At 38.1% G+C, this 26248-nt stretch overlaps 2 protein-coding genes and 1 pseudogene across 11 annotated transcripts in view; all 3 read left to right on the top strand.

The window, feature by feature from the left end:
- The window catches only part of CFAP91 (cilia and flagella associated protein 91), an 88708-nt gene extending 72324 nt beyond the window's left edge, over window positions 1–16384 (top strand). For 2 of the 6 annotated variants that reach the window (XM_074404299.1, XM_074404303.1), the window contains 2 exons: window positions 15548–15622; window positions 15764–16384. In XM_074404299.1, coding sequence (XP_074260400.1) covers window positions 15548–15622; window positions 15764–15924 — 236 coding nt within the window. In that variant the 3' untranslated portion in view covers window positions 15925–16384. Of the gene's footprint in view, window positions 1–15547; window positions 15636–15763 lie in introns of those variants that run through there. The other 4 variants (XM_074404301.1, XR_012518774.1, XR_012518775.1 and 1 more) reach the window with 4 other exon arrangements.
- Window positions 911–15536, top strand: LOC141585358 (MICOS complex subunit MIC26 pseudogene; annotated as a pseudogene).
- Window positions 16385–25033: 8649 nt separating the features above from the next.
- The window catches only part of NR1I2 (nuclear receptor subfamily 1 group I member 2), a 29103-nt gene continuing 27888 nt past the window's right edge, over window positions 25034–26248 (top strand). For 2 of the 5 annotated variants that reach the window (XM_074404304.1, XM_074404306.1), the window contains exon 1: window positions 25034–25612. Coding sequence is in view for 1 of the 5 variants with exons in the window: in XM_074404308.1 (XP_074260409.1) it covers window positions 25984–26157 (174 nt within the window). In the remaining 4 variants the exon portion in view is untranslated. Of the gene's footprint in view, window positions 25613–25632; window positions 26158–26248 lie in introns of those variants that run through there. The other 3 variants (XM_010345940.3, XM_074404305.1, XM_074404308.1) reach the window with 2 other exon arrangements.

Genomic DNA, 26248 nt, shown 5'->3' with positions numbered 1-26248 from the left:
TGGAGAAACATTCCATGTTCATGGTTAGGAAGAATCAACATCGTGAAAATGGCCATACTGCCCAAAGTAATTTACAGATTCAATGCTATTCCCATCAAGCTACCAATGACCTTCTTCACAGAACTGGAAAAAAACACCTTAAACTTCATATGGAACCAAAAGAGAGTCCGCATAGCCAAGTCAATTCTAAGCAAAAAGAACAAAGCAGGAGGCATCACACTACCGGACTTCAAACTATACTACAAGGCTACAGTAATCAAAACAGCATGGTACTGGTACCAAAACAGAGATATAGACCAATGGAACAGAACAGAGGCCTCAGAGGAAATACAACATACCCACAACCATCTGATCTTCGACAAACCTGACAAAAACAAGCAATGGGGAAAGGACTCCCTGTTTAATAAATGGTGTTGGGAAAACTGGCTAGCCATGTGCAGAAAGCAGAAACAGGACCCCTTCCTGACACCTTACATCAAAATTAACTCCAGATGGATTAAAGACTTAAACATCAGACCTAACACCATAAAAACCCTAGAAGAAAATCTAGGCAAAACCATTCAGGACATAGGCGTAGGCAAGGACTTCATGACCAAAAGGCCAAAAGCAATGGCAACAAAAGCCAAAATAGACAAATGGGACCTAATCAAACTCCACAGCTTCTGCACAGGAAAAGAAACAGTCATTAGAGTGAATCGGCAACCAACAGAATGGGAAAAAATTTTTGCAGTCTACCCATCTGACAAGGGGCTGATATCCAGAATTTACAAAGAACTAAAACAGATCTACAAGAAAAAAACAAGCCCATTCAAAAATGGGCAAAGGATATGAACAGATACTTTACAAAAGAAGACATACAGGAGGCCAACAAACATATGAAAAAATGCTCATCATCACTGGTCATCAGAGAAATGCAAATCAAAACCACATTGAGATACCATCTCACACCAGTTAGAATGGCGATCATTAAAAAATCTGGAAACAACAGATGCTGGAGAGGATGTGGAGAAATAGGAACACTTTTACACTGTTAGTGGGAATGTAAATTAATTCAACCATTGTAGAAGACAGTATGGCGATTCCTCAAGGACCTAAAAACAGAAATCCCATTTGACCCAGCAATTCCATTACTGGGTATATATCCAAAAGATTATAAATCATTCTACTTTAAGTACACATGCACACGAATGTTCATTGCAGCACTGTTTACAATAGCAAAGACCTGGAACCAACCCAAATGCCCAACGATGATAGACTGTATAGGGAAAATGTACATGAACACCATGGAATATTATGCAGCCATCAAAAACGATGAGTTCACGTCCTTTGTAGGGACATAGATGAACCTGGAAACCATCATTCTCAGCAAACTTTGACACAAGAGCAGAAAATCAAACACCGCATATTTTCACTCATAGGAGGGTGTTGAACAATGAGAACACATGGACACAGGGAGGGGAGCACTACACACTGGGGTCCATTGGGGTGAAATGAGGGAGGGATGGGGGGTGGGGAGGTGGGAAGAGATCGCATGGGGAGAAATGACAGATACAGGTGAGGGGACGGAAGGCAGCAAACCACACTGCCATGTGTATACCTATGCAACAATCTTGCATGTTCTTCACAAGTACCCCAAAACCTAAAATGCAATTAAAAAAAGTAAAATAAAATAAAATAAAAAAAGATCAACTCAATGAAATAAAACAAGAAGGCAAGATTAGAGAAAAAAGGGTAAAAAGGAATGAACAAATCTCCAAGATATATGGGACTATGTGAAAACACCTTATCTACGTTTGATAGGTGTACCTGAATATGACAGAAAAAATGAATCCAAAATGGAAAATACTCTTCAGGATATTATCCAGGAAAACTTCCCCAACATAGCAAGGCAGGCCAGTATTCAAGTCCAGGAAATACAGAGAACACCACAAAGATATTCCTCAAGAAGAGCAACCCCAAGGCACATAATCATCAGATTCACCAGGGTTGAAATGAAGGAGAAAATGCTAAGCGCAGCCAGAGAGCCAGAGAGAAAGGTCAGGTTACCTACAAAGGGAAGCCCATCAGACTCACAGCAGATCTCTCAGCAGAAACCCTACAAGCCAGAAGAGAGTGGGGGCCAATATTCAACATCCTTAAAGAAAAGAACTTTCAACCCAGAATTTAATCTCCAGCCAAACTAAGCTTCGTAAGTGAAGGAAAAATAAAATCCTTTACAAACAAGCAAGTACTCAGAGATTTCATCACCACCAGGCCTGCTTTACAAGAGCTCCTGAAAGAGGCTCTACACATAGAAAGGAACAACCAATACCAGCCACTCCAAAATCATACCAAATGGTAAAGAGCATCAACACAATGAAGAAACTGCATCAACTAACAGGCAAAACAGCCAGCTAGCATCAAAATGGCAGTATCAAATTCACACATAACAATACTAACCCTAAATGTAAATAGGCTAAATGCCCCAGTCAGAAGACACAGAGTGGCAAATTGTATAAAAGGCCAAAACACATCAATGTGCTGTATCCAGGAAACCTATCTCACATGCAAGAATACACAAAGGCTCAAAATAAAGGGATGGAGAAAGATTTACCAAACAAATGTAGAGTTAAAAAAAAAAAAAAGGAGTTGCAATTCATGTCTCTGATAAAATAGACTTAAAAAAAACAAAGATCAAAAGAGACAAAGAAGGACATTACATAGTGGTAATAGGATCGATGCAACAAGAAGAGTTAGTGATCCTAAATATATATGCACCCAATACAGGAGCACCCAAATACATAAGGCAAGTTCTTAATAACTTGCAAAGAGACTTAGACTCCCACACAATAGTAGTGGGAGACTTTAACACCCCATTGTCAGTATTAGACAGATCATCCAGACAGAAAGTTAACAAGGCTATCCAGGACTTGAACTCAGAACTGGAACAAGCAAACCTAATAGGCATTTCCAAAACTCTATACCCCAAATCCACAGAATATACATTCTTCTCAGCACATCACACCTACTCTAAAATTGACCACATAACTGGAAGTAAATCACTCCTCAGCAAATGCAAAAGAATGGAAATCATAACAAACAGTTTCTCAGACCATAGTGCAATCGAGTTAGAACTCAGAATGCAGAAACTAACTCAGAACCACACAGCTTCTTGGAAACTGAACAACTGGCTCTTAAATGCTGACTGGATGAACAATGAAATGAAGGCAGAAATAAAGATGTTCTTTGAAACCAATGAGAATGAAGACACAACATACCAGAATCTCTGGGACACATTTAAGGCAGTGTCTAGAGGAAAATATGTAGCAATAAGTGCCCACATGAGAAGCAAGGAAAGATATAAAATTGATACCCTATCATCAAAATTCAAAGCGCTAGAGGAGCAAGATCAAAAAAACTCAAAACCTAGCAGTAAACAAGAAATAACTAAGACCAGAGCAGAACTGAAGGAGATAGAGACACAAAAAGCCCTTCAAAAAAATCAATAAATCCAGGAGCTGGTTTTTTGAAAATATCAACAAAATAGACCACTAGCCAGATTAATAAAAAAGAAAAGAGAGAATAATCATATAGATGCAATAAAAAATGATCAAGAGATTACATCATCATTGATTTTTTTGTATCCTGAGACTTTGCTGAAGTTGCCTATCAGTTTCAGGAGAATTTGGGCTGAGACAATGGGGTCTTCTAGATATACAATCATGTCGTCTGCAAATAGAGACAATTTGACTTCCTCCTTTCCTATTTGAATACCCTTTGTTTCTTTTTCTTGCCTGATTGTTCTGAGATTATTATCAGAGATTATTACATCATCAGAGATTATTACAAACAACTTCATGCACATAAACCAGTAAACCTGCAAGAAACGGATAAATTCCTGGACACTTGCATCCTCTTAAGCCTAAATCAGGAAGAAATCGAAACCCTGAATAGACCAATAACAAGGTCTGAATTTGAGGCAGCAATTAAGAGCCTACCACCCAAGAAAAGCCCAGGTCCAGATGGTTTCACAGCCTGATTCTACCAGACGTACAAGGAGAAGGTGGTACCATTCCTTCTGAAACTATTCCAAATAATCCAAAAAGTGGTAATCCTTCCCAAATCATTTTATGATACCAACATCATCCTGATACCAAAACCTGGCAGAAACTAAGCAAGAAAATAAAACTTCAGGCCTTTATGCATGATGAACACAGATGCAAAAATCTTTAATGTAATACTGGCAAACTGATTGTAACAGCATGTCAAAAAGCTTATTCACCATGATCAAGTAGGATTCATCCTGGGGATGCAAGGCTGGTTCAATATACACAAGTCTATAAATGTAATTCACCACATACACAGAACCAAAGACAAAAACCACATGATTATCTCAATTGATGCAGAGAAGGCCTTTGACAAAATTCAGCAGCTCTTTATGCTAAAAACCCTCAATAAACTAGGTATTGATGGAATGTATCCCAAAATAATAAAAGCTATTTACAACAAACCAACAGCCAATATCATAATGAATGGGCAAAAACTGGAAGCATTCCCTTTGTAATCTGGCACTAGATGAGGATGCCCTCTCTCACCACTCCTATTGAATATAGTATTGGAAGTTCTAGCCAGAACAATCAGGCAAGAAAAAGAAATAAAGTGTATTCAAATAGGAAAGGAGGAAGTCAAATTGTCTCTATTTGCAGACGACATGATTGTATATCTAGAAGAACCCATTGTCTCAGCCCAAATTCTCCTGAAACTGATAAACAACTTCAGCAAAGTCTCAGGATACAAAAAAAATCAATGTACAAAAATCACAAGCATTTCTATACACCAATAATAGACTTAAAGAGAGCCAAATCAAGAACAAACTGCCATTTATAATTGCTTCCAAGAGAATAAAATGCCTAGGAATACAACTAACAAGGAACGTAAAGGACCTCTTCAAGGAGAACTACAAACCACTACTCAACAAAGTAAGAGAGGACACAAACAGATGGAGAAACATTCCATGTTCATGGTTAGGAAGAATCAATATCATGAAAATGGCCATACTGCCCAAAGTAATTTAGAGATTCAACACTATCTCCATCAAGCTACCAATGACCTTTTTCACATAAATGGAAAAAACACCTTAAACTTCATATGGAACCAAAAGAGAGCCTGCATAGCCAAGTCAATTCTAAGCAAAAAGAACAAAGCAGAAGGCATCACACTACTGGACTTCAAACTATACTACAAGGCTTCAGTAATCAAAACAGCATGGTACTGGTACCAAAACAGAGATATAGACCAATGGAACAGAACAGAGGCCTCAGAGGCAACACCACACATCTACAACTGTCTGATCTTTCACAAACCTGACAAAACAAGCAATGGAGAAAGGAGTTCCTGTTTAATGGTGTTGGGAAAACTGGCTAGCCATGTGCAGAAAGCAGAAACTGGACCTCTTCCTGACACCTTACACTAACTCCAGATGGATTAAATACTTAAACATAAGACATAACACCATACAAAACCTAGAAAAAAACCTAGTCAAAGCCATTCAGGACATAGGCACAGGCAAGGACTTCATGACTAAAACACCAAAAGCACTGGTAACAAAAGCCAAAATAGACAAATGGGACCCAACCAAACTCCACAGCTTCTGCACGGCAAAAGAAACAGTCATTAGAGTAAATCGGCAACAAACAGAATGGGAAAAATTTTTTGCAATCTACCCATCTGACAAAGGGCTGATATCCAGAATCTACATAGAACTAAAACAAATTTACAAGAAAAAAAAAAGCCAATTCAAAAGTGGGTGAAGGATATGAACAGACACTTTACAAAAGAAGACATACATGAGGCCAACAAATATATGAAAAATTGTTCCTTATCACTGGTCATTAGAGAAATGCAAATCAAAACTACATTGAGATACCATCTCATGCCAATTAGAATGGTGATCATTAAAAAATCTGGAGACAACAGATGCTGGAGAGGATGTGGAGAAATAGGAACACTTTTACACTGTCGATGGGCGTCTAAATTGGTTCAACCATTTGGAAGACAGTGTGGTGATTCCTCAAGGATCTAGAAATAGAAATTCTATTTGACCCAGCAATCCCATTACTGGGTATATATCCAAAGGATTATAAATCATTCTACTATAAGGACACATGCACACAAATGTTCATTGCAGCACTGTTTACAATAGCAAACACCTAGAACCAACCCAAATTCCCATTGATGATATACTGGACAGGGAAACTGTGGCACATATACACCATGGAATACTATGTAGCCATAAAAAACTATTAGTTCGTGTTTTTTTGTAGGGACATGGATGAACCTAGAAACCATCATTCTCCGCAAACTGACACAAGAGCAGAAAATCAAACACCGCATGTTCTCACTCATAGGTGGGTGTCGAACAATGAGAACACATGGACATAGGGAGGGGAGCATCACACACTGGGGTCTGTCAGGGGGAAATAGGGGAGAGACAGCAGGGGGTGGGGAGTTGGGGAGCGATAGCATAAGGAGAAACACCAGATACAGGTGAAGAGGAGGAAGGCAGCAAACCACACTGCCACGTGTGTACCTATGCAACAATCTTGCATGTTCTTCACATGTACCCCAAAACCTACAATGCAGTAAAAATAAATAAATAAATAATACAGTATTATCATTTAAAAAAAAAATGAAACCCGTACCTAAATACATCTTAGACTGCTGAAGGCCAAAAAGAAAAAGAAAAACTTTTAAAAGCATTAAGAGAAAAAAGATAAATTACTTTCAGAAGAGCAGTAATTAAGCTGACCATTGACTTCTCATTAGAAACAATGAAAGCCAAAAAGATGGAATGATATGTCCCTATTTGAAATAGTAAAATAGAGTAGGATTCTGTACAAACATATTGTTCATGTAAAGATAGTCAAGAATAACAATGAAAGACATTTTCAGACAAATGAAAGTAATAAAATGTGTCCCTAGGAGATCTGCAACACAATAAATTATTAAAGGGTGCTTTTTAAGCAGAAGAAAATTACCCCAGTTGGCACTTTAGAAATAAATTTAAGGTTAGGTATGTGGATTGGCTTATTGACTGCAGAAAGCAACTATTATAAGAAACAGCAATCATAGGAGCAGAACAGTTATAAAAGAAAAGAGTCATATATACGTCAGAAGAGGGTTAAATGAATTAAATTGTTCTAAGGCACTTGCATTGTCTAGGAGGAGGATAAAAGTGTAAGTTGACATTGATAACTCAATGGTCTGTGATAACTCAAGGTTACATTTTATAACCTCTTAGGTAACTCCTAAAGGATAGTAAAGAGATAGATGACATCTAAACTAACAGAAGAAAATGGGATTAAGATTTCAAAATACTCAGTACAAAAATAGGATATAAAGGAGAAAAAAGGAAACAGAACTAATAGAAAGCACTGAGTAAAATGGTAGGTGAAACCAAAATTTATCATTGAATACATTACATGTAAGTAGACAAAATATTCCAAATAAAGTCAGAATTTACCAGTCCGAATAAAAATCATACTAAATTATATGTTGCTTGCAAGAAGCCTATACAAACTCTCAAGATACAAAATGGTTGTAAGTTAAAAGAATGAAAAAGATACCGTGAAAATACCACCCATAGAGAAGCAGATATAACAATATTCATATCAAAGAAAACTTTAAGGTAGAAAGTATTAGAGAAAAAGAGGGACATGTCATAAAGTTCTAATTTATTGGGAAGATATAATGTCACAATTTAAATATACTTAATAGCATGGACTCACCCTAAATGTAGCAAAATGTAACACAACTGCCTGGAGAAATAGACAGATCCACGATAATTCTGGGAAATTTTAATCTTATCAAGAACTAACAAGCAGAGAGGAAAAAAAAATTTAGAAATTGAATATTTGGCCAGGTGCAGTGGCTCGTGCCTATAATCCCAGCAGTTTGGGAGGCTGAGACAGGTGAATCAGTTCAGCGCAGGAGTTTGCAACCAGCCTGGACAACATGGTGAAATGCTGTTTCTACCAAAAAAAAAAAAAAAAAAAAATACCAAAAAAAAAAAAAAAAAATTAGCCAGGCGTAATGGTGTGTGCCTGCAGTCCCAGCTACTCAGGAGGCTGAGGCAGGAGGATTTCTTGAGCCCAGGAGGCAAAGGTGGCAGTGAGCTGAGATCATGCCACTGCACCCTAGCCTCAGTGACAGAGCAAGACCTTGTCTCAATAATAATAAAATTAAAATGGAGTATTTTAGATACATAATTTTTTAAAACTTGGCCTAATGGACATGTATAGACTATACGCCCAACAACTACACAATGCATATTCTTGCCAAGGGCAGAGAGACATTACCAGGGAAAAGAGAAACCAGAAGTGTTTTTATAGTCTGAATGGGCTAGCGTGATGGATTGGGGTGGAGTGAAGCACCCAGGATAAGGCCAAATTTTCCCATATAATGTTAGCTTTAGGTTTTTGGTAGATACCCTTTTTCTGGTTGCAAAATGTTTGAATCTTTCGTGTTATTAACCAGTTATGTCAGTAATAAAATTCACTCAGTTCCATGGACTTACCCATTGCCACTTCGATAATTTTTTATTTGTTTTTGTGGGTTTTTGGTGTGTGTGTTGTTTGGTTGGCTGGTTGGTTGGTTGGTTCTTGGTCAGAAAGAGAAGATGAATATTCTGACTTGCACTGTCACACTGACATTCAGTAGTTCAGAGTGGTAAGGTTTCAGTGTGATTTTTTTTCCAGCTCAGGGCCAAGATTGAGATTTTTCTAAGTAAGAAAACTATCCTCAACCACTATTACAGAACACCAAATGGCTTTGGAAATTGGCTATTGCTGCAGTCAGTAGTATTCCATAAGCTCCCACCTTCTCTTTACCTCCTAAAAGTAATTACTATTCTGATTTTTATTTTATTTTTACAATAGTCACTTCTTGTTTTTCGTTATACCTTAACTTTCTAAGTATGCATTCCTAAACACTATAGTTCAATGCTGTTGGTTTTGAACTTTAAATAAATAAACTCATACTGTAGATTATTTTTGGATTTGACTTCTTTTGGTACTTAATATATTTGTGAGATTCATCTGTGTTGTTATATTTAGTTCTACTTCATTGTGATTTCTGTAGAGTAAAGAATGTTAAACTATTTCTGAAAAGTTAGTAATACAAAAACATATGAAAGTATAAAACTCATTGGTAAAAGTAAGTACACAGTCAAATTCAGAATATTCTAATACTGTAATGATGGTGTATAAATCACTTTTATCTTTAATATGAAGGTTGAAAGATAAAACTATTAAAAATAATATCTATAATAATTTGTTAAGGGATACACAACATAAAAAGATGTAAATTGTGAAACTGAAAACAGATGTTGAGGAGGGTGGATGAAAAGTGTAGAGTTTTTGCATGCAGTCAAATTTAAATTGATATCAGTTAACTGTAAGGTGTTTTATACGTTCCTCAGGGTAAATACAAAGCAAAAACCTCTATTAAATACACAAGGGTGAAAAGTAAGAAATCAAAGCAAAGCACTAGAGAAAATCACCTAATTAAAAGAAATACAGGAAGAGAGGAAGAAAGGAACAAGGACCTACAAAACAACCATAAAACAATGAAACAAATGATAGTACTAAGTCTTTATTCAGTAATTACCTTGAATGTAATTAGATTAAATTCTCCAATGCAAAGACATAGAGTGGCTGAGTGGATAAAAACAAAGGAGATCTAACTATATCCAGCCTACGAGACTCACTTCACAGTTTAAGGACTATGAACAGATGAAAAAACGAACGAATGAAAAAAAGATATTCAATGCAAGTGGAAACCAAAATAGAACAAGTGTAGCTATACTTATATCAGACAAAATAGGCTTTAAGTAAAAAACTATAAAATGAGACCAAAAAAGTCATTGTATGGTGATAAAGGGGTCAATTCATCAAGAGACTTTAACAAGTATAAATATATGTACACTCAACATTGGCACACCTAAATATATAAAGCAAATGTTAATAGATATGAAGGGAGAGCTAGACTGTAATGCAGTAATAGTAGGGACCTCCAATATCCCACTTTCAGCAATGAACAGAACATCTAGACAAAAAAAATCAATAAAGAAACTTCAGACTTAACCTATACCAGGCCAGGCATGGCGGCTTTAATCCCAGCACTTTGGGAGGCAGAGGCAGGCAGATCACTTCAGGTCAGAGTTAAGAGACCAGCCTGGCCAACATGGTGAAACCCTGTTTCTACTAAAAATAAAAAAAAATAGCAAGATGTGGTGCCTTGTGCCTGTAGTCCCAGCTACTTGGAAGGCTGAGGCAGGAGAATCTCTTGAACCTGGGAGGCAGAGGTTGCAGTGAGCCAAGATGGTGTCACTGTACTCTAGCCTGGCTGACAGAGCAAGACTCTTTCTAAAAAAAAAAAAAAAACTATACCTTGGACCAAATGGTCCTAACAGAGATGTATAGAACATTCCATCCAGCAGCAGCAGAATACACATTCTTCTCAATACACACAGAACATTCTCCAGAATTAATGACGTTAGGCCACTAAACAAACCTAACAAACTTAAGAAGACTGAAATTATAGCCAGTATTTTTTTTCAAATACAGTGGTATATAAAATAGAAATTAGTAACAGGAGGGATTTCAGAAAATTCACAATTACATGGAAATTAAACAGCATGGTCCTGAACAACAAAGAGTCAAAGAAGAAATGAAAAGGGAAATTTAAAAAAATAACTTGAGGCAAATTAAAATGGAAACACAAGGCATAGTAATGGGATGCAACAAAAGCAGTTCTAAGAGGGAAGTTTATATCAATATGTGCTTACATTGAAAAAGAAGAAAGATCTCAAGTAAACAACCTAACATTACACCTCAAGGAACTAAAAACAGAACAAACTAAGCCCAAAATTAGTTGAAAGAAAAAAATAATAAAGATTAGACCAACCAGAAATAAATGAAATAGAGACTAGGAAAATAATAGAAAAGATCAACAAAACTGAAAGGTTATATTTTGAAAAGATAAAAATGACAAACCTTTAACCAGACTACTTAAGGACAAAGAGAGAAGACTTAAAATCAGAAATGAATGAGGAGACATTACAGCTGATGCTACAAAAATGAAAGAGAGACTGCTATAAACAATTATACCCCAACAATTTGGACAATCTAGATGAAATGGATAAATGTCTAGACACATGCAGTCTATCAAGATTGAACCATGAAGAAACAGAAAATCAGAATAGACCGATAATAAGTAAGGAGATTGAATCAGTAATAAAAAGACTCTGATCAAAGAAAATCTGAGGCAGGACCCAACAGCTTCACTGCTGAATACAACCAAACATTTAAATTTCGAACTGCTCCTAAAAAATTGAAGAGGAGGGAATACTTTCAAACTCATTTTACAAGGTTAGCATTGCTCTTATTTCAAAACTAGGCAAGGATACTACAAGAAAGAAAAATTACAGGCCAATTTTCTTGATTAACATAGATGCAAAAATTCTCAAAAAAAAAAAAAAAGTAACAAACCAAATTCAACAAATTAAAAGGGTCTTTCACCATGATTGAGTGGGATTTATCCTAGAGATGCAAGAATGGCTCAACATACACAAATCTATAAATGTGATATACCATATTAATAGAATGAAGGACAAAAATATCAAATCATCAGATTCTGGAAAAAAACATTTGACAGATTCAATATCCTTTCATTAAAAAAAAAAAAAATCTTAACAAATTTCTTATAGAACAAATTGTACCTCAACATAGTAAAGTCTATATATGGCAAACCCACAACTAACATAATTCTCAACAGTGAAAAGTTGAAGCCTTTTTCTTTAAGATCAGAAACAGACAAGGATGCCCTATTCTTGCTACTTCTCTTCAACATAGTACTGTAAAGTCTCAGTCAGCACAGTTGGGCAAGAGAAAGAAATAAAAGGCACCCAAATTGGAAAGAAAGAAGTTAAATTTTTTTTTCTTTGCAGGTGACATGGCCTTATATTTAGAAAGCCCTAAAGGCTCCAACAAAAAACTAATAGAAATAATAATTAAGTTACAGGTACAAAATCAACATATGAAAATCCGTAGCATTTCCATACGTGAACAACAAACTATCCAAAAAAGAAATCAAGAAAACAATCCCATTTGTAACAGCTACAAGAAAAAAATAAAATACTTAGGAATAAATCGAATCAAGGAGACCTGTACATTGTAAACTATCAAACATTGATGAAAGAAATTGAAGAAAACACAATTAAATGAAAAGATATCCTGTGTTCATGGACTGGAAGAATTAATATTGTTTAAATATCCATGCTACTTAAAGCAATCTACAGATTCAAAGCAATATTTATCAAAATTCCAGTGATTTTTTTCACAGAAATAGAAAAGGCAATCTTAAAATTCATATAGAACCACAAAAGACCCCAAATAGCCAAAGCAATCTTGAAGCAAAAAGAACAAAGCCATCACACTACCTGACTGAAAAAATCTGCTGCAAAGCTATGCTAATCAAAACAGCATGGTACTACACACATAGACTAATGGAACATGATAGCCCAGAAGTAATCCCATGGATTTGTGGTCAACTGATTTTTGACAAAGGTGCCACGAACACACAATGGGGAAAGGACAGTCTTTTCAATAAATGATGCTGAGAAAATTGGATATCTACATACAGAAGAATGAAATTAGAACCTTTTCTCCACCATATTAAAAACCCAATTTAAGATGGATTAAATACTTAATCATAAGACCTGATACTGTAAAACTTCCAGAAGAAAACATAACGGAAAAGCTCCTGACATTAATCTGGATAATGATCTTTAGGATATAACTCAAAAGCACAGGCAACAAAAGTGAAAATAGACAGAAGAGATTACATCAAACTAAAAAGTTTTAGCACAGCAATAAACAGTCAACAGAGTGAAGAGGCAATCTACTAAGTGGGAGAAAATATTTGCAAACTATACATCTGATAAGAGGTTGATATTCAAAATATGTGAGTAACTCAACTCAATAGCAAGAAAATAAATAACCCAATTAAAAAATGTGCAAAGTACCTAAATAGACAGTTCTCAAAATAAGACACATGCATATGGCCAACAGATCCATGAAAAAATGCCCAACATTAATTGTTTGAGAAATGCAAATGAAAGTCACAATGAGATATCACCTCATACTGTTAGAATGGCTGTTATCAAAAAGACAAAACATAAGTGTTGAGGAGGATGTGAAGAAAAGAAAACCCTTGCACATTTTTGGTAGGAAAGTAAATTAGTACAGCCATTGTGGAAAACATTATGGAGGTTCCTCAAAAAATCAAAAGTGAAACTACCATATGATCCAGCAATTCCACAACTGGGTTTATATCCAAAGGAAATGAAATCAGTGTGTGAAAGAGATATCTACACTCCCATGTTCCTTGCAGCATTAATCACAATAGCCAAGATTTGAAATCAACCTAAATATCCATCAACAGATGACTAGATAATGAAAATATAATATACACACAATTGAATACTATTCAGCCTTTAAAATAAGAAGGAAATACCGTCATTTGGAGCAACATAACTGAACCTGGAGAGCATTGTGCTAAGTGAAATAAGCCAGGCACAGAAATACCAGCATAATGCCATGAACCAGGCATAATGCATCCATATACATACACATACACTATCACTTACATGTAGAATAGAAAAAAGTTGAACTCAATAAAGAGTAGAATGTTGGTTGCCAGAAGCTAGTGTGGTGGGAAGATGTCAGTCAAAAATTTAAGTTAGGAAGAATGAGTTCAAGGGATGCATTGTACAACAGTGGTGACTATAATAACAATGTATTATATTTTGAAAATAGCTAAGAGCGATTTTAAGCACCCTTTCCACAAAAAAGGAAAAGAATATGAAATAGCACATTAATTAGCTTGACGAGCCATTCTACAATGTGTCCATATTTTAAACCATCATGCTATACCTGAAAAATATATATAATCTTTGTCAGTTAAAAGTAAATAAATGGGACCCTGCCAGAGCCACCACTGCCAGCAACATGTTCAAGGTAATTCAGAGGTCCATGGGGCCAGCTGGCCCAAGCTTGCTTACCTTCAGAAAGTCTGTACTGCACCGAAAAAGGACTCAGCTCCCAAAATTTCCATGAAGGTTGATAAGCTTTCACTCTACTCAGTTCCCAAGGGTCCATCGAAGTATGTGGAGGAGTCAAGGAGCCCACTTGAAGAAAGCATCTCACAGCTCCGACACTACTGCAAGCCATACACAAGCTGGTGTCAGCAAACATACTCCCAAAATAAGCCCAAGATGCAAAGCTTGGTTCAATGGGGGTTAGACAGCTATGACTATCTCCAAAATGTACCTTCTGGATTTTTTTCGAGACTTGGTGTTATGGTTTTCCTGGCCTTATTGAACTCCTTTTGGCTAGATGTTCAAAAATAAAGAAGCTAGTGTGTCCACCTGGTTTTATGGAATTAGCTGCCTTCCTCTATTATCTACAACAAGCCATTGTGTTTGCTCAGGTCAGTGGGGAGAGACTATATGACTGGGGTTTATAAGGATACTAGACCAGACTTCTGTTATCTTGGTGATGTCATCCTACAAGCAAACTAATCAAATCCTTTCACGTAGAGATAACATACAAGCCTTAGAACTCCTCGTTCTCATGTTGCTATTTATGTACAAAATTAAAACCCAAGTTAAAAAAAAAGTGTTCCACACAAATGTTCCACAAATAACTGGTCTGCAGGACATTCATAAGCAGGCCTGCTCCTGGTATTTGCAAGACCCAGGTCAAGAGGATGAATTGAAGCATCATATCATATGAAAATATATAAAATAGTAAATCAGGCTAACATACTGTTAGGTAAAATTTATTCTACCCACCTGTATCTTTGAGATGGTAACATTGAAAATAAGTAAGCAGCTATGGGCTTCATGTAATTGAAAGATGGCATGAATCAAAGATGATAAACTTAGTTATTGTACATGTCTGACTATTTCTGTTTATGGTCCATTAATGTTTGGGTAAGTAATGAAATAAAGGCATACATGGTTTTTTAAAAGTTAGAAATACATATGCATGCATACAAGCAAACACATATATGTATGTGCATTATGCCTGCAATATACAGAGAATATTTCTGAAAAGGTCAACAAGAAATCTGGTAGGTAGTTGTTGCCAGGCATGGAAACGGGACTGGAGGTCACACTGAAGGAAAAGAGACTGATTTTCCTCATGTTGACATTCTTTTGTATTTTTATTTTTTTATGATGTATATATATTATTTTCAATGACAACCCAGTTTACAGATTTTTTTTAAGTGCTTGAGTTTGGAAACTGAGACACTGCAAAGTAAACATCTGCATCTATAAGGCTTATAAATGGCAGAGCTGGGACATGTGTGGGGCTGTCTGAGTTCAAAGCTAGGGCTCATTGTCATTGTATCAGTAATTTTTTGCATGTATTGATCTGATAATGTTTCTAAAAGATGACATAATCATAAACACTTGTTTAACCTTTTTTTTTTTTTTTAACAGATTGTGATTTTAAAAAAGCAGCAGCAGCTGTATGTGTCATCATAAAGAATTCCAATAGTCTGGACTTCTCCCAAGGTGTGCAGTGCTCATAAGCTTGCCAGTGTGTGATTCATGAGAAAAGAGATTTATTTTCCTTAAACACTCAGTAATTTAAAATGATTTTTAGTAATAATAATTATCAAATGAAAAAGCTTTATTCTCTTTGGTGTTTTCTAGATACCCTACTTAAAGAACATTTTCTTATGTTCCATTTCAATATTTTGTTAACTATGAGGATGTGCTGGCTTGTTGAATCAAACAGAAGGAAATATGGAATATTTTTCCAAATAGTTTTGGTTCACTATTCACAGGACGTTGGCATTGACGTCTCCAGTTGAAAATGTGCCTATTCCATGACTCAGGATTTTATCTCCTAGATATGTATTCGGCAGAAATGCATGAGTATGCACTAACAGGCATGACAAGAATATTCATAGTAGTGCTATTCACAGTAGTCCCAAACCAGAAACCCAAGTGTATGTCTCCATTGGAACAGAAAACTCTACCTTGGTCTACTTCTACAGTGGCACATCAACCCACCTTTGGATCTAAGAAGTATGTTCATGCAACAGCTATAGAGACGGTGCTGTTTAAAGGCAATCTGCCCATCCTGTGTATTGACAAGCATCAGGATCCCACGAGGATTCTTCCTCATTCAAAGACTGGCAAACAGAAAAACACAGTAAATGAACAAAAACATCAACATGGAGCTCAAGTAAATAATTTATAAAGGAAATGTATACTACTTTGAAAACAATAAAAGCTTATGTTAGAAAATATCCTACTGTAAGAAACAAATTTCAGAAACATTTGCTTGGTGTCTTTAATAAGAGTCAAAAAGAAAGGGTCGTTTCAGAAACCGAAGTAGGGAATATTAAGAACAGACAAGGTCAAAAATAGATACAGGCTGAAAAGAAAGGAAAGTGGGCTAAGATGGAAAAAACGTAAAAAGATTAAAATCCAGTGACAAAATTTACACATTAACTTGGATGCAGTGAAAAGAGCAGAAATATCACAGCAGAGAATAAAACTGGTAATGTTTTTATTTATTAGGTGATCTAACATTAGATGGGAAGGAATGGGCAAAGAGATGAAAATGACAGAAGTTAGCTCTAGATTACCTATCCCACAGCAATAGGAATTATTGAAGAAGAAACTAGAACAAATAAAATAGAAACAATCACAGTTTAATAATTCATTTTCTGAGTTAAAAAAAAAAAAAGCTAATTATACAAACTTGAAAGGGTTCACCTTGCCCTAGCAAAAGTAGGATTGGGGCAACTGAGGCAAGTTTTTTCCCCCTGAGGATCACTGGCAAAAAAAAAAAAAACAACACTGCACCAGTAAGGAAGGATCTAAATTTTATTTTGTTTTTAAAATGCTAACCTAAAGTAGGTAAAGGTTATATTATTCACTTTTGAAATAAAACATCAGGAACACAAAATGAGAAGTGAGTTAGGGTTAGCTGATGGGAAAGAAGGTGGGAGGGGAATGCTATACAACTGGGAATGGCAGACTTTCTGTAAAGGGCCAGATGGTAACTACATTAGACTTTGTGGGTCAGATGAGTTGAGAGCTGAGTTGAGTACACAGTACATTTTAACTGCGTACTCATCTCTACTGTTGCAGGGTAAGAGCAGCACTAGATGACACATAAATGAATGAGCATGACTGTGTTCCAGTAAAACTTTATTTTAGTTAAAATCAATACGTTTGAAAAACGATTTAAAGTTGCTTCTAATAAAGAACATGTAATAAAATATATATATTTTTAATAATCTTTATCCTTACATAGTCTTCTAAAACTTAGTTTTGAAAATATAAGTTATTACACAATTCTCACAATTTCCTCGGAGAGGAAAACTTTCCTGGTACTGGCTATCTTTTACTTATAATGGCTCGAGTTAAAATGCTCCAAATTTTCTAACCTTTGCTTTTGAAAAACAAAACACCTATAGTGACAATAAAAACATGCATTTAAAGCCATGTGGTCCTGGTGACTGGAGCCATATAGTAAGTTGGGGCTAGACTAGTACAATCAATAGCAATACAAAATTACAGTGAACTGTCTGAGGCAGAAAACTTTTTTTGCATGGAAGCATAATCAGATATAGTGAATCATTGTAAAGAGGCAATGTGTTAGCATGAGGCAAGGTAAAATCCAAAAGGAAGGTGTGCAGTGTGGGAAAAGGATCACTTTAGGATGAAAAACTGTTAGCACAAAATTTTTGGGAATTGTAAATTCCTGAAGTACAGAACTCCCAGACAAATTACGTTAATGCCCGAGTGTTAGTTCAGGAATAGCTTCCACTGCTAACTCCCATCCCCCTATTCAATTCTAGGCCCTGGTACCCACTTGAGAGTAGAGTTGTATTTACAAACACTTGGAGTGATTTTATGCAGAAAATCATAAATTTATGATTTTCATTTATGCAGTTTGCACAGAGGATTATAGATTGAGTTACTAGGAGAATGGAGAATGCCGGCAAGTCCCTGAGTGACAGTGGGTGGCTCCTCTCTGCAAGGAGGTCATCCTGATGAGTGTTCAGCTCTACCCAGAGAAGGTAGCTCCTCTCTGCAGCTGGTTATCCAGACATCTCCTCTGCTCTGGCTGAGTCCAGGGTTTTTTGATCTTCAGAGAGAGAAAATGCATGCTGATTGGTCCATGGGCAGCCATGAGCAAGCCCAGGAAAAAGCAATACACACTCCCCCTCCAGGCAGCAGGACTGGCAGCCTGGACCCCAGGCTTCAGGCCTTCTCAGCATGAAGGTAGGGCTTCACTGGGGCCCTGCCCTCTTCTGCCCAGGAGCCTGTCTGCCTCCCCTGTCATTCATGGCACCCAGACTCTTCCTGCCAACGGATGCCTGCAGGCCAGCGATGAGCTGCCCTCGACACCCTCTCAGCTTCCCTCCCATGCTCTTCAGTGCCTCAAGCGAGGAGGAGGCCAAGGCAGCAGGGGGCTGGCATGTCAGCACTGCCCCGAGCGTGCCCCCACCCTACCGGCCTGTGGCAGTGCCAGGGCTTGGCCCCAACCTTGCTCCATAGAGCAGGCACCAGGAGTAGGGAGAAGCCAGGCAGCAGGAGCAGGCACTTCCAAGCCTGTGAGGGGAGGGGGACGTTCGCAGGCCCCCAACAGTGCAGGGATGCCTGAGTCTGCAGCCACAGTTTGAGCAGCTGCAGCTGTGTCCAGGAGGGTAGGGCTCCTGCCTGCTTCCAGCTCCCCAAAAGCAAAAGGAAGTTCAGATCCATAGCCACACCTGGGTGGCTGCAGCCCTACTGGGAGGGCAGGGCTCCTGCTACTCTGTGGATTGGGAAGTCAGGGTCTGTAGCCATAGTTTGTGTGGTGACAGTGGCACCTGGGGAGCTCCCAACTTGGAAGGGGTGGGCCTCTTGCTTGTCCCCAGATCCCACCAGCTCCATGGAGGATGCAGCCTCAACTGCACCTCTCTGCTGCAGCTAGTGTGATGGCAGTGGCAGACTGGAATAGCCACTGCCATCAGTAACTTGGAAGTTAAGAGAGCAAGCTTTGGACCCAAACTGTCTGGATTGAAATCACATTCCAAGTTCAGTGTGTCAGACAAGTTATTTAATCCCACTAAGCCTTAGCTTCCTCAAGTGTAAAATGGTATAACCATAGAACGTACATCATGAGGTTGATGTTGGGATGTATTGAATTAATTTATATGAAAAGCTTAGAACACCACCCAATGCATGGCAAATACTCAATAAGCACCAGTTAGTTAAGTTTACTATCACAAAGACATAAAGGACAAAAAAAGAAATAGGTGGAGCATGTTTCCTGCTTAAAAGGAAAACTACCACCACTGTATAGACAATGGCACAGTGGATATCAGTCTCTAACCCATCAGATGAGTTTCTCTGTCTCATCTGGGGAAGAATAAGAGACAGAGAGAATACGGATGTGCTATCATCTGCCCCTCCCCTAACCCCTCCAGCATTTTAAAAAGTTAAAAATGTTTAACTTTTTGTGATTCAACTTGTGAATGTTATCAAGGAACCAAGTAAGTCATAAAGAAAGGAGAGGCCTTCCATATGACATCCTAAAAGGAATTTATCCCATTTATCCTGTACAAATGACATTCAACAACTTAAGAAACCTCCAACAGAAGTTTCAGAGAAGAGGTAAAAATGTTCTTTGCACTGTTTTTTATTTTTAATAAAAATTAAAGATATTTTGTTAAAATATAACTATAAAATCAGCTTTCAATTATGTCAGAATGAAGAGATCAGCAAAAGAAAAACCATGCATCTGGACAAAATTGACAAAAGCATCCAGGGAACTAGAAATCTACCAGACACAGGCAGCAGGTGGAAGAGCTCCTAGAGATTCAAGGAGAAACAGCAGAAGGCGAATTCTTTTTTCCCCAACTCCCATCAGCTCAGTCAGCAAGAATGGTAGTTTTCCAGTTTGGAGTTGGCCAAAACCCAGTGGTTTTGCTACCAGAGGAAAAAGATTTAAAATTTTTAAAATGTCAAAATTTAGGTTAGAGAAGTAGCATAAAATCTTGTGACTTTGGGGGGAAATAGGGAAGGGATGGGGGGTGGGGAGGTGGGAAGAGATAGCATGGGGAGAAATGACAGCTACAGGTGAGGGGAAGGAAGGCAGCAAACCACACTGCCATGTGTGTACCTATGCAACAATCTTGCATGTTCTTCACATGTACCCCAAAACCTAAAATGCAATAAAAAAAGTACCAAATTTAGTTAGAAATTAATAGGGAAAGGTCACCACTTTGTTAGCTCAAGGATGCAGTCCCAGTTGGGGTGAACAGCAAACCAACCAGAGTGCTATAGGAGAGAGCCTGGAAGTGTTGAGACAAGTTTTCCACATATTTCTGGCTAATTGAGAATACAAAAAAAAAAAACTAACCCAGAAAAAGGAAAGAAAAAAAAAAGGAGAAACATAAGACTAAAATCAAGTTGGGACAAATAGAAAATAAATCACAAAATGGTACACCTCAACCAAACTTTAACATGCATTAAATATTAGTGTATTAAACACTCCAAATAAAAGGCAAAGATTTCAAAATTGTGTTTTGTTTTGTTTGTTTGTTTTCTCAAAACGGTTTTGAAAAGCAGCAAAACCAAGCATATGATTTGCAAGAGATACTTTTAAATATAAAAACAGTAATAATGAAAGTAAATAGATGGAAAATTATATAACAGGAAAATATTTAGCACAAGAAAACTAGAGTGGTTCTATTACTACAGCTGGCAAAGAAAAAAAGATCAAAGCAGGAAGTATTACCAGAGATAAAGTAAGATACCTCCTAATGATAAAAAAAAATGAAAACTAAATAGTCTTATCTTTTTATACCCCTAATAACTGAATTCACAAAGCAAAACTAACAAATAAAGAAGTAAACAAATCTCCAAATTTGAAGACGTAACACCTTCTTCTCAATATTATAGAACAATTAGACAAGAAATCAGTAAAGTTTAAAAGATTTTAACAATACTATATACCTTTACTTAACACTAATCAGAACACAACGCCCAACCACTGCAGAATACATATTCTTTTCAAGTGTACATGGAATGTTTACCAAGATAAGCCATATTGTGAGCCACAAAACATCTTTATATATTTCAAAAAATTGAAATATTATAAAATGTTATCTGACCACAGAAACAACTAACTTAGAAATCAGGAACAAATACATATTTTTAGAAAATCCCCAAACATTTGGAAGTTAAACAATATATCTCTAAATAATCTTGGATCAAAGAAGAAATCACAAAGGAAATTAGAAAATTCTTTGATGTGAATGACTGAGAAAATACAACTTCGAAATTTATAGAATATAGCAAAAGCAGTGCTTAGAGAGAAATGGTAATTATATGTACTCATATTAGAAAAGAGGCTTAAAAGCAGTTATCTAAGTTGCCACTTAAGGAAGATACAGAAAGAAAGGCAAAGTAAACCTAAAGTAAGTAGTAGGAGAGATGTTTTAAGATACAAAAGAGCAGAAATTAATGAAACAGAAAGCTTAAAATGATAGAGAAAATTCACAAGAAGAAAATTATATTCTTTGAAAAGACTGGTTAAAATCACATCATGATACTTGCCATCATTACAATTTTAAAGCTTAAAAATTAAAACTTAACAGGTTTCACACATTTAAGAGCTAACTCATTTAATAATCAAAAGTAAGTATGGGTTTCATTTAATAGTAACATGAGCTAGCTGCAGGGAAGGTTCTCTCAAGGTGGTCCTTTTTCTTCTTTTAATAAAGACAGAACTCTATTAATGCATATTAGTAAATGTCATATTTAAAAGAATTACTACACTGAACCTCAGCCACCAAATACAATGTGGTACCAGTTGACATAAGGGCCTCTGCTCTCAGGGGGCTTATAACCAACTAAGGCAAGAAGTCACAGTTACATTCTGCAGTGTAATTTATAGATGAGGTTAAAAAAAAAGTGTTCCAAAATTCTAAGACAGACATTGGAATTCTGACCACAACAAGTGTAATATATGGAGCCTCAGAGTAATTATAGGATCTGGAACAGCTGGCGCTCAAATTTAGTGATCCCCCCAGTTGCTGGAACCTGCCATTTCTGGGAAGTTAAAATTTGCGTCACTCCTTCTACTTGTGATAAAATGAAACCACTTGCAAAGAGAAGGTTCCTATTCCTAGCCTTCTTGTGTGACTTCTACTACCTCCACTCAAAGATGAAAAGGGAGAAGGTTCTTCTAAGATTTCCTCATGGGGATCAGAGTGTCACCTCCATGCTCTTGCCCTGAGTGCCCCTGAGCACATCCCAGAAGGAAGCTAAGAGATTTTTGAGAAAGACCATGTGACTGGCTGATAAACACCTATTTTCCTCAGGTTCCACCTGAATTTATATAGTCAGTACATCACTCTTTTATTTTGTCCTCTCTGTTCCTGTTTTTAAATATAAAACTTCTCTGTAGAGGGGGTAAAATACTAAACGAATTCACACAAACAAATACCTGGCCAGGCATGGTGACTTATGCCTGTAATCTCAGCATTTTGGGAGACCAAGGCAGGCAGATTGCTTGAGTCCCAGCGTTCAAGACCAGCCTGGGCAACATAGTGAGGCCTCGTCTCTACAAACAAACAAACAAATTAGCCAAGCATGGTGGCACACAACTGTAGTCTCAGGAGGCTGAGGTAGAAGGAACACTTGAGCCCAGGAGGTTGAGGCTGCAATGGGTTATGACCATACCACTGCACTCCAGCCGGGGTGACAGAGCAAGACTCTGTCTCAAAAAAAAAAAAAAAAAAAAAAAAAAGAAAAGAAAAGAAAAGAAAAAGAAAAAGAAAGAAAAGAAAAAAGAAACTCTTCAGGCTGATCAGATGTGCTCTTCTCTGATGAGTAGCTCAGGAGCTCTGCATTTCTGATTGCTACAATAGACAAAGTGTAGAATGGAGGTCAAGACCTCAAATTTCTCAAGCTGGGCTTAAGAATGAGAGTGTATTTTTTGGTTGTTTTCTTAACTCATTTCACTATAGAGCCGTGCCTGGTATTAACAGTACAGTTCTAAACTAGAGAGGACTGGCACTCCTACAGCCTTCTTCTGTCTTCTAGCTGGGACTTCACACCACAGACCCAGAGGAAAAGAGACCCAAATATCCCTGCAGAAACCGGAGAATAGTCCCTTTACATCAGTGGTTTCATAATCTGTTTTTCATTTCCTGTTTCTGCTGTAAATAATTCACCGTATTTTATAACAGAGGGAAGGCCAGGTCCTTGTGAACCAGGAGGGCTTTGAGAGATGATGAAAGCTATGTATTTTACCATAACCTAAGGACTTCTGGCAAGGTGCCTTACCTGAGCTTGAGTCCTGCCTCCTTTTTTCCCTGGACATGGAAATATCTGTCAGTGCAGAAAGACCTACTTTCGATCTTGGAAATAAGTGTCCTGGGGTGAGTTCTTAACCCTTTCCAGCCTTCCCACCCTCTTTGACTGTAGCCATGGCCTTCTGATCTGTATTTCTCAGGGGACCTGCAAGCCCCAGATATAGCCCCATGCTGTCCTCCTACTCCAGAACACATTATTCAGGCTCCTTTCACTGGAACTGAAATCCACTATTTCACTTACACTTTTTATTTCCAATATCCTCATAACATTCAATATTTCACTTAGAGTAGGTCCTCCCTGCCCAAGGCCCAAGTCAACCCTCTATCCAGTGGGATTTATAATCCAGTGCTTCCTAGCCCTAGCAGAATCCCATGTGGATAATCAGAAACATGACAGGAAAAAGGACAGAGCACTATGACTATGAGTCCCAGTCTCCACTGCTGGCAGTAAGCCTCCAGCAGTGAGCTTTGTAAGCATCTTACATTCTACACTTGGTTGAAAACAGCAAAGCAGGCATCCATTTGAGAAATGTTAACCCCTAGGAAATACCAGCCCTAAGTCTTTCTCATCCCTTGGGAAGTACAAATTGGGTAGAGAAGAAACAGATTAAAAACATACAAAACAAATCATACTTAGATATTTTGACTTTCCTCACCAGGGCTGGATTAAAGCGTGTACTTAAAAATAATAATAATTTAAGTCAATAAACAAATGGACCAGGCATGGTGGCTCACACCTGTAATCCCAGCACTTTGGGAGGCCGAGCCAGGTGGATTAGGAGATCAGGGGATCAAGACCATCCTTCCCAACACTGTGAAAGCCCGTCTCTACTAAAAATACAAACATTAGCCAGGCATGGTGGCATGTGCCTGCAGTCCCGGCTACTCAGGAGGCTGAGGCAAGAGAATCACCTGGGAGGTGGAGGTTGCAGTGAGCTGAGATTGTGCCGCTGCACTCCAGCCTGGGCAACAGAGCAAGACTCCATCTCAAAAATAAAAATAAATAAATAAATAAATAAATAAATAAATAAATAAATGTAAGGAAGTCCAAATGTTCACATGAAGATGTCTGTGGTCATTTTTTGGCAATCCCCAGTTCTCTTTTCCACCTGTCTGCTCAGTCGTCTCCCTCTCCCTCTCTTGCTGAGGCCCATGTCCCAGCTTTACTGTTGTCAGAAGCTTGTACTTAGTTTGCTGTTTAGGTAGGAGCAGTTACTTCCACAAAGCATCTTTGTAAACAAAGCAAGTAGAAGAAACATATCCTGATATCCACCGCACTCGGCTTTTGTTGATTCTGTTCACTTGGAGGCAGCTGCTGCTGAGGAATAAGAAGATTGAGGCTGAAGAGTGAGGACCGCTCCCTGCTGACAGGACCTGGGAGAGAGGAAAGAGCCCACAGTTGATCCATCCTCCCCATTCCTGGTCAGCCGTCTGTTCTGAGATCAGAGCAGTGGGGTCACGCTCCAAAGAACTGTGCTCAGCCCCTTCATCTCACACCCTTCCCCTCTCTTCCTGAGTGCCTGCCTCCCTCTTACATAACCATGATGGTGATTGGCATTGTCATGAATCAATACTTTGCTCACTTTCACATCAAGTAACATCATCCAGGGAGGAGGTTTCAACAAAGGAGGAAGTATTAGGAGATCTAGGTTCCAATTAACGTTGCCTCTAGTGGTAAAGGACAGAGACCCTCAGACTGATGAAATAGGCTCAGAATTACTTAGACAAAGCAGATATTTGTCACTCTCTTCCCCTTCTCCTGTATTTTACAGTGAAGTCAGCTGAGCAAAAAACGTAGGGGAATATAATGAGAGTAAATACGGTAGTCTCTTCATGTGCTAGTTCAAGCGCTGGACTTGGGACTTAGGAGTGGCAATGGGGCCACTTAGAGCCCACATCTGACTTTGACTGAAACGTAGGTGAGAGATAAGATTGTCTCATATACGGGGAAATCATAACCCATGACTAGGACGGGAAGAGGAAGCACTGCCTTTACTTCAGCGGGAGCCAAGTGTTCACAGTGAGAAAAGCAAGAGAATAAGCTAATACTCCTGTCCTGAACAAGGCAGCGGCTCCTCAGTAAAGCTACTCCTTGATCTATCATTTGCTCCTGATTGTTCAAAGTGGACCCCAGGAAAGAAGTTAGAGCAAAGAAGTTACCACCACCAAGCAGGTATGGTTTTTCTTTCTTCCTCTTTTGCTGGGGGCTGACCACCCTTCAGCTCCATGCATATGATGTGTATGAACACAAATATACCTTCTTTTTGAGGTCAGCATCATAGTGGGTCATGAATCATGTTTGCCTTGCTGCTGTCTCCTCATTTCCAGTTGGAAAAAAATAAAGCATGAAAACAATCACTTAATGTTGAGCCCCATTACTGATGCTCTCTGGTCCTGCACTAGCCTCCTAGAAAAATCACCACAGGAAGCCTCAACTCTGCATGAGTTACCACAAGTCACACATACAACCGGCTCCCCGTTACAGAGCTAGAGTCCTTGGACCCAGGAAATACCACCCACCCAGGACCGTGGGAACTGGGGACTATGGGAACTGGGAGCAACTCAGTCCTGATTCCTTATGGCCTGCTGGGTTACTGCTGGCAGCCCCCTGAGGCCAAGGACAGCAGCATGACAGTCACCAGGCCTCACCATCTCAGGAAGGGGTCCCTTAGAGCCCTTGCCACACCCTTGCACAGCCCTGCAGCTGAGTCGACTTCAGTGAGTTTTCTACCTCTACCAGTGAAAAGGCACCTTGTCCCACAGAACCGAGTCTTGCCTGCATGTGCTCAGTGCCCCCAAGCCCTTCTCT

The sequence above is a fragment of the Saimiri boliviensis genome, chromosome 8 (assembly GCF_048565385.1).
Source record: "Saimiri boliviensis isolate mSaiBol1 chromosome 8, mSaiBol1.pri, whole genome shotgun sequence".
Lineage (NCBI taxonomy): Eukaryota > Metazoa > Chordata > Mammalia > Primates > Cebidae > Saimiri > Saimiri boliviensis.
The sequence above is the reverse complement of the archived record's forward strand: the minus strand, read 5'-3'. Positions and strand labels throughout refer to the sequence as shown.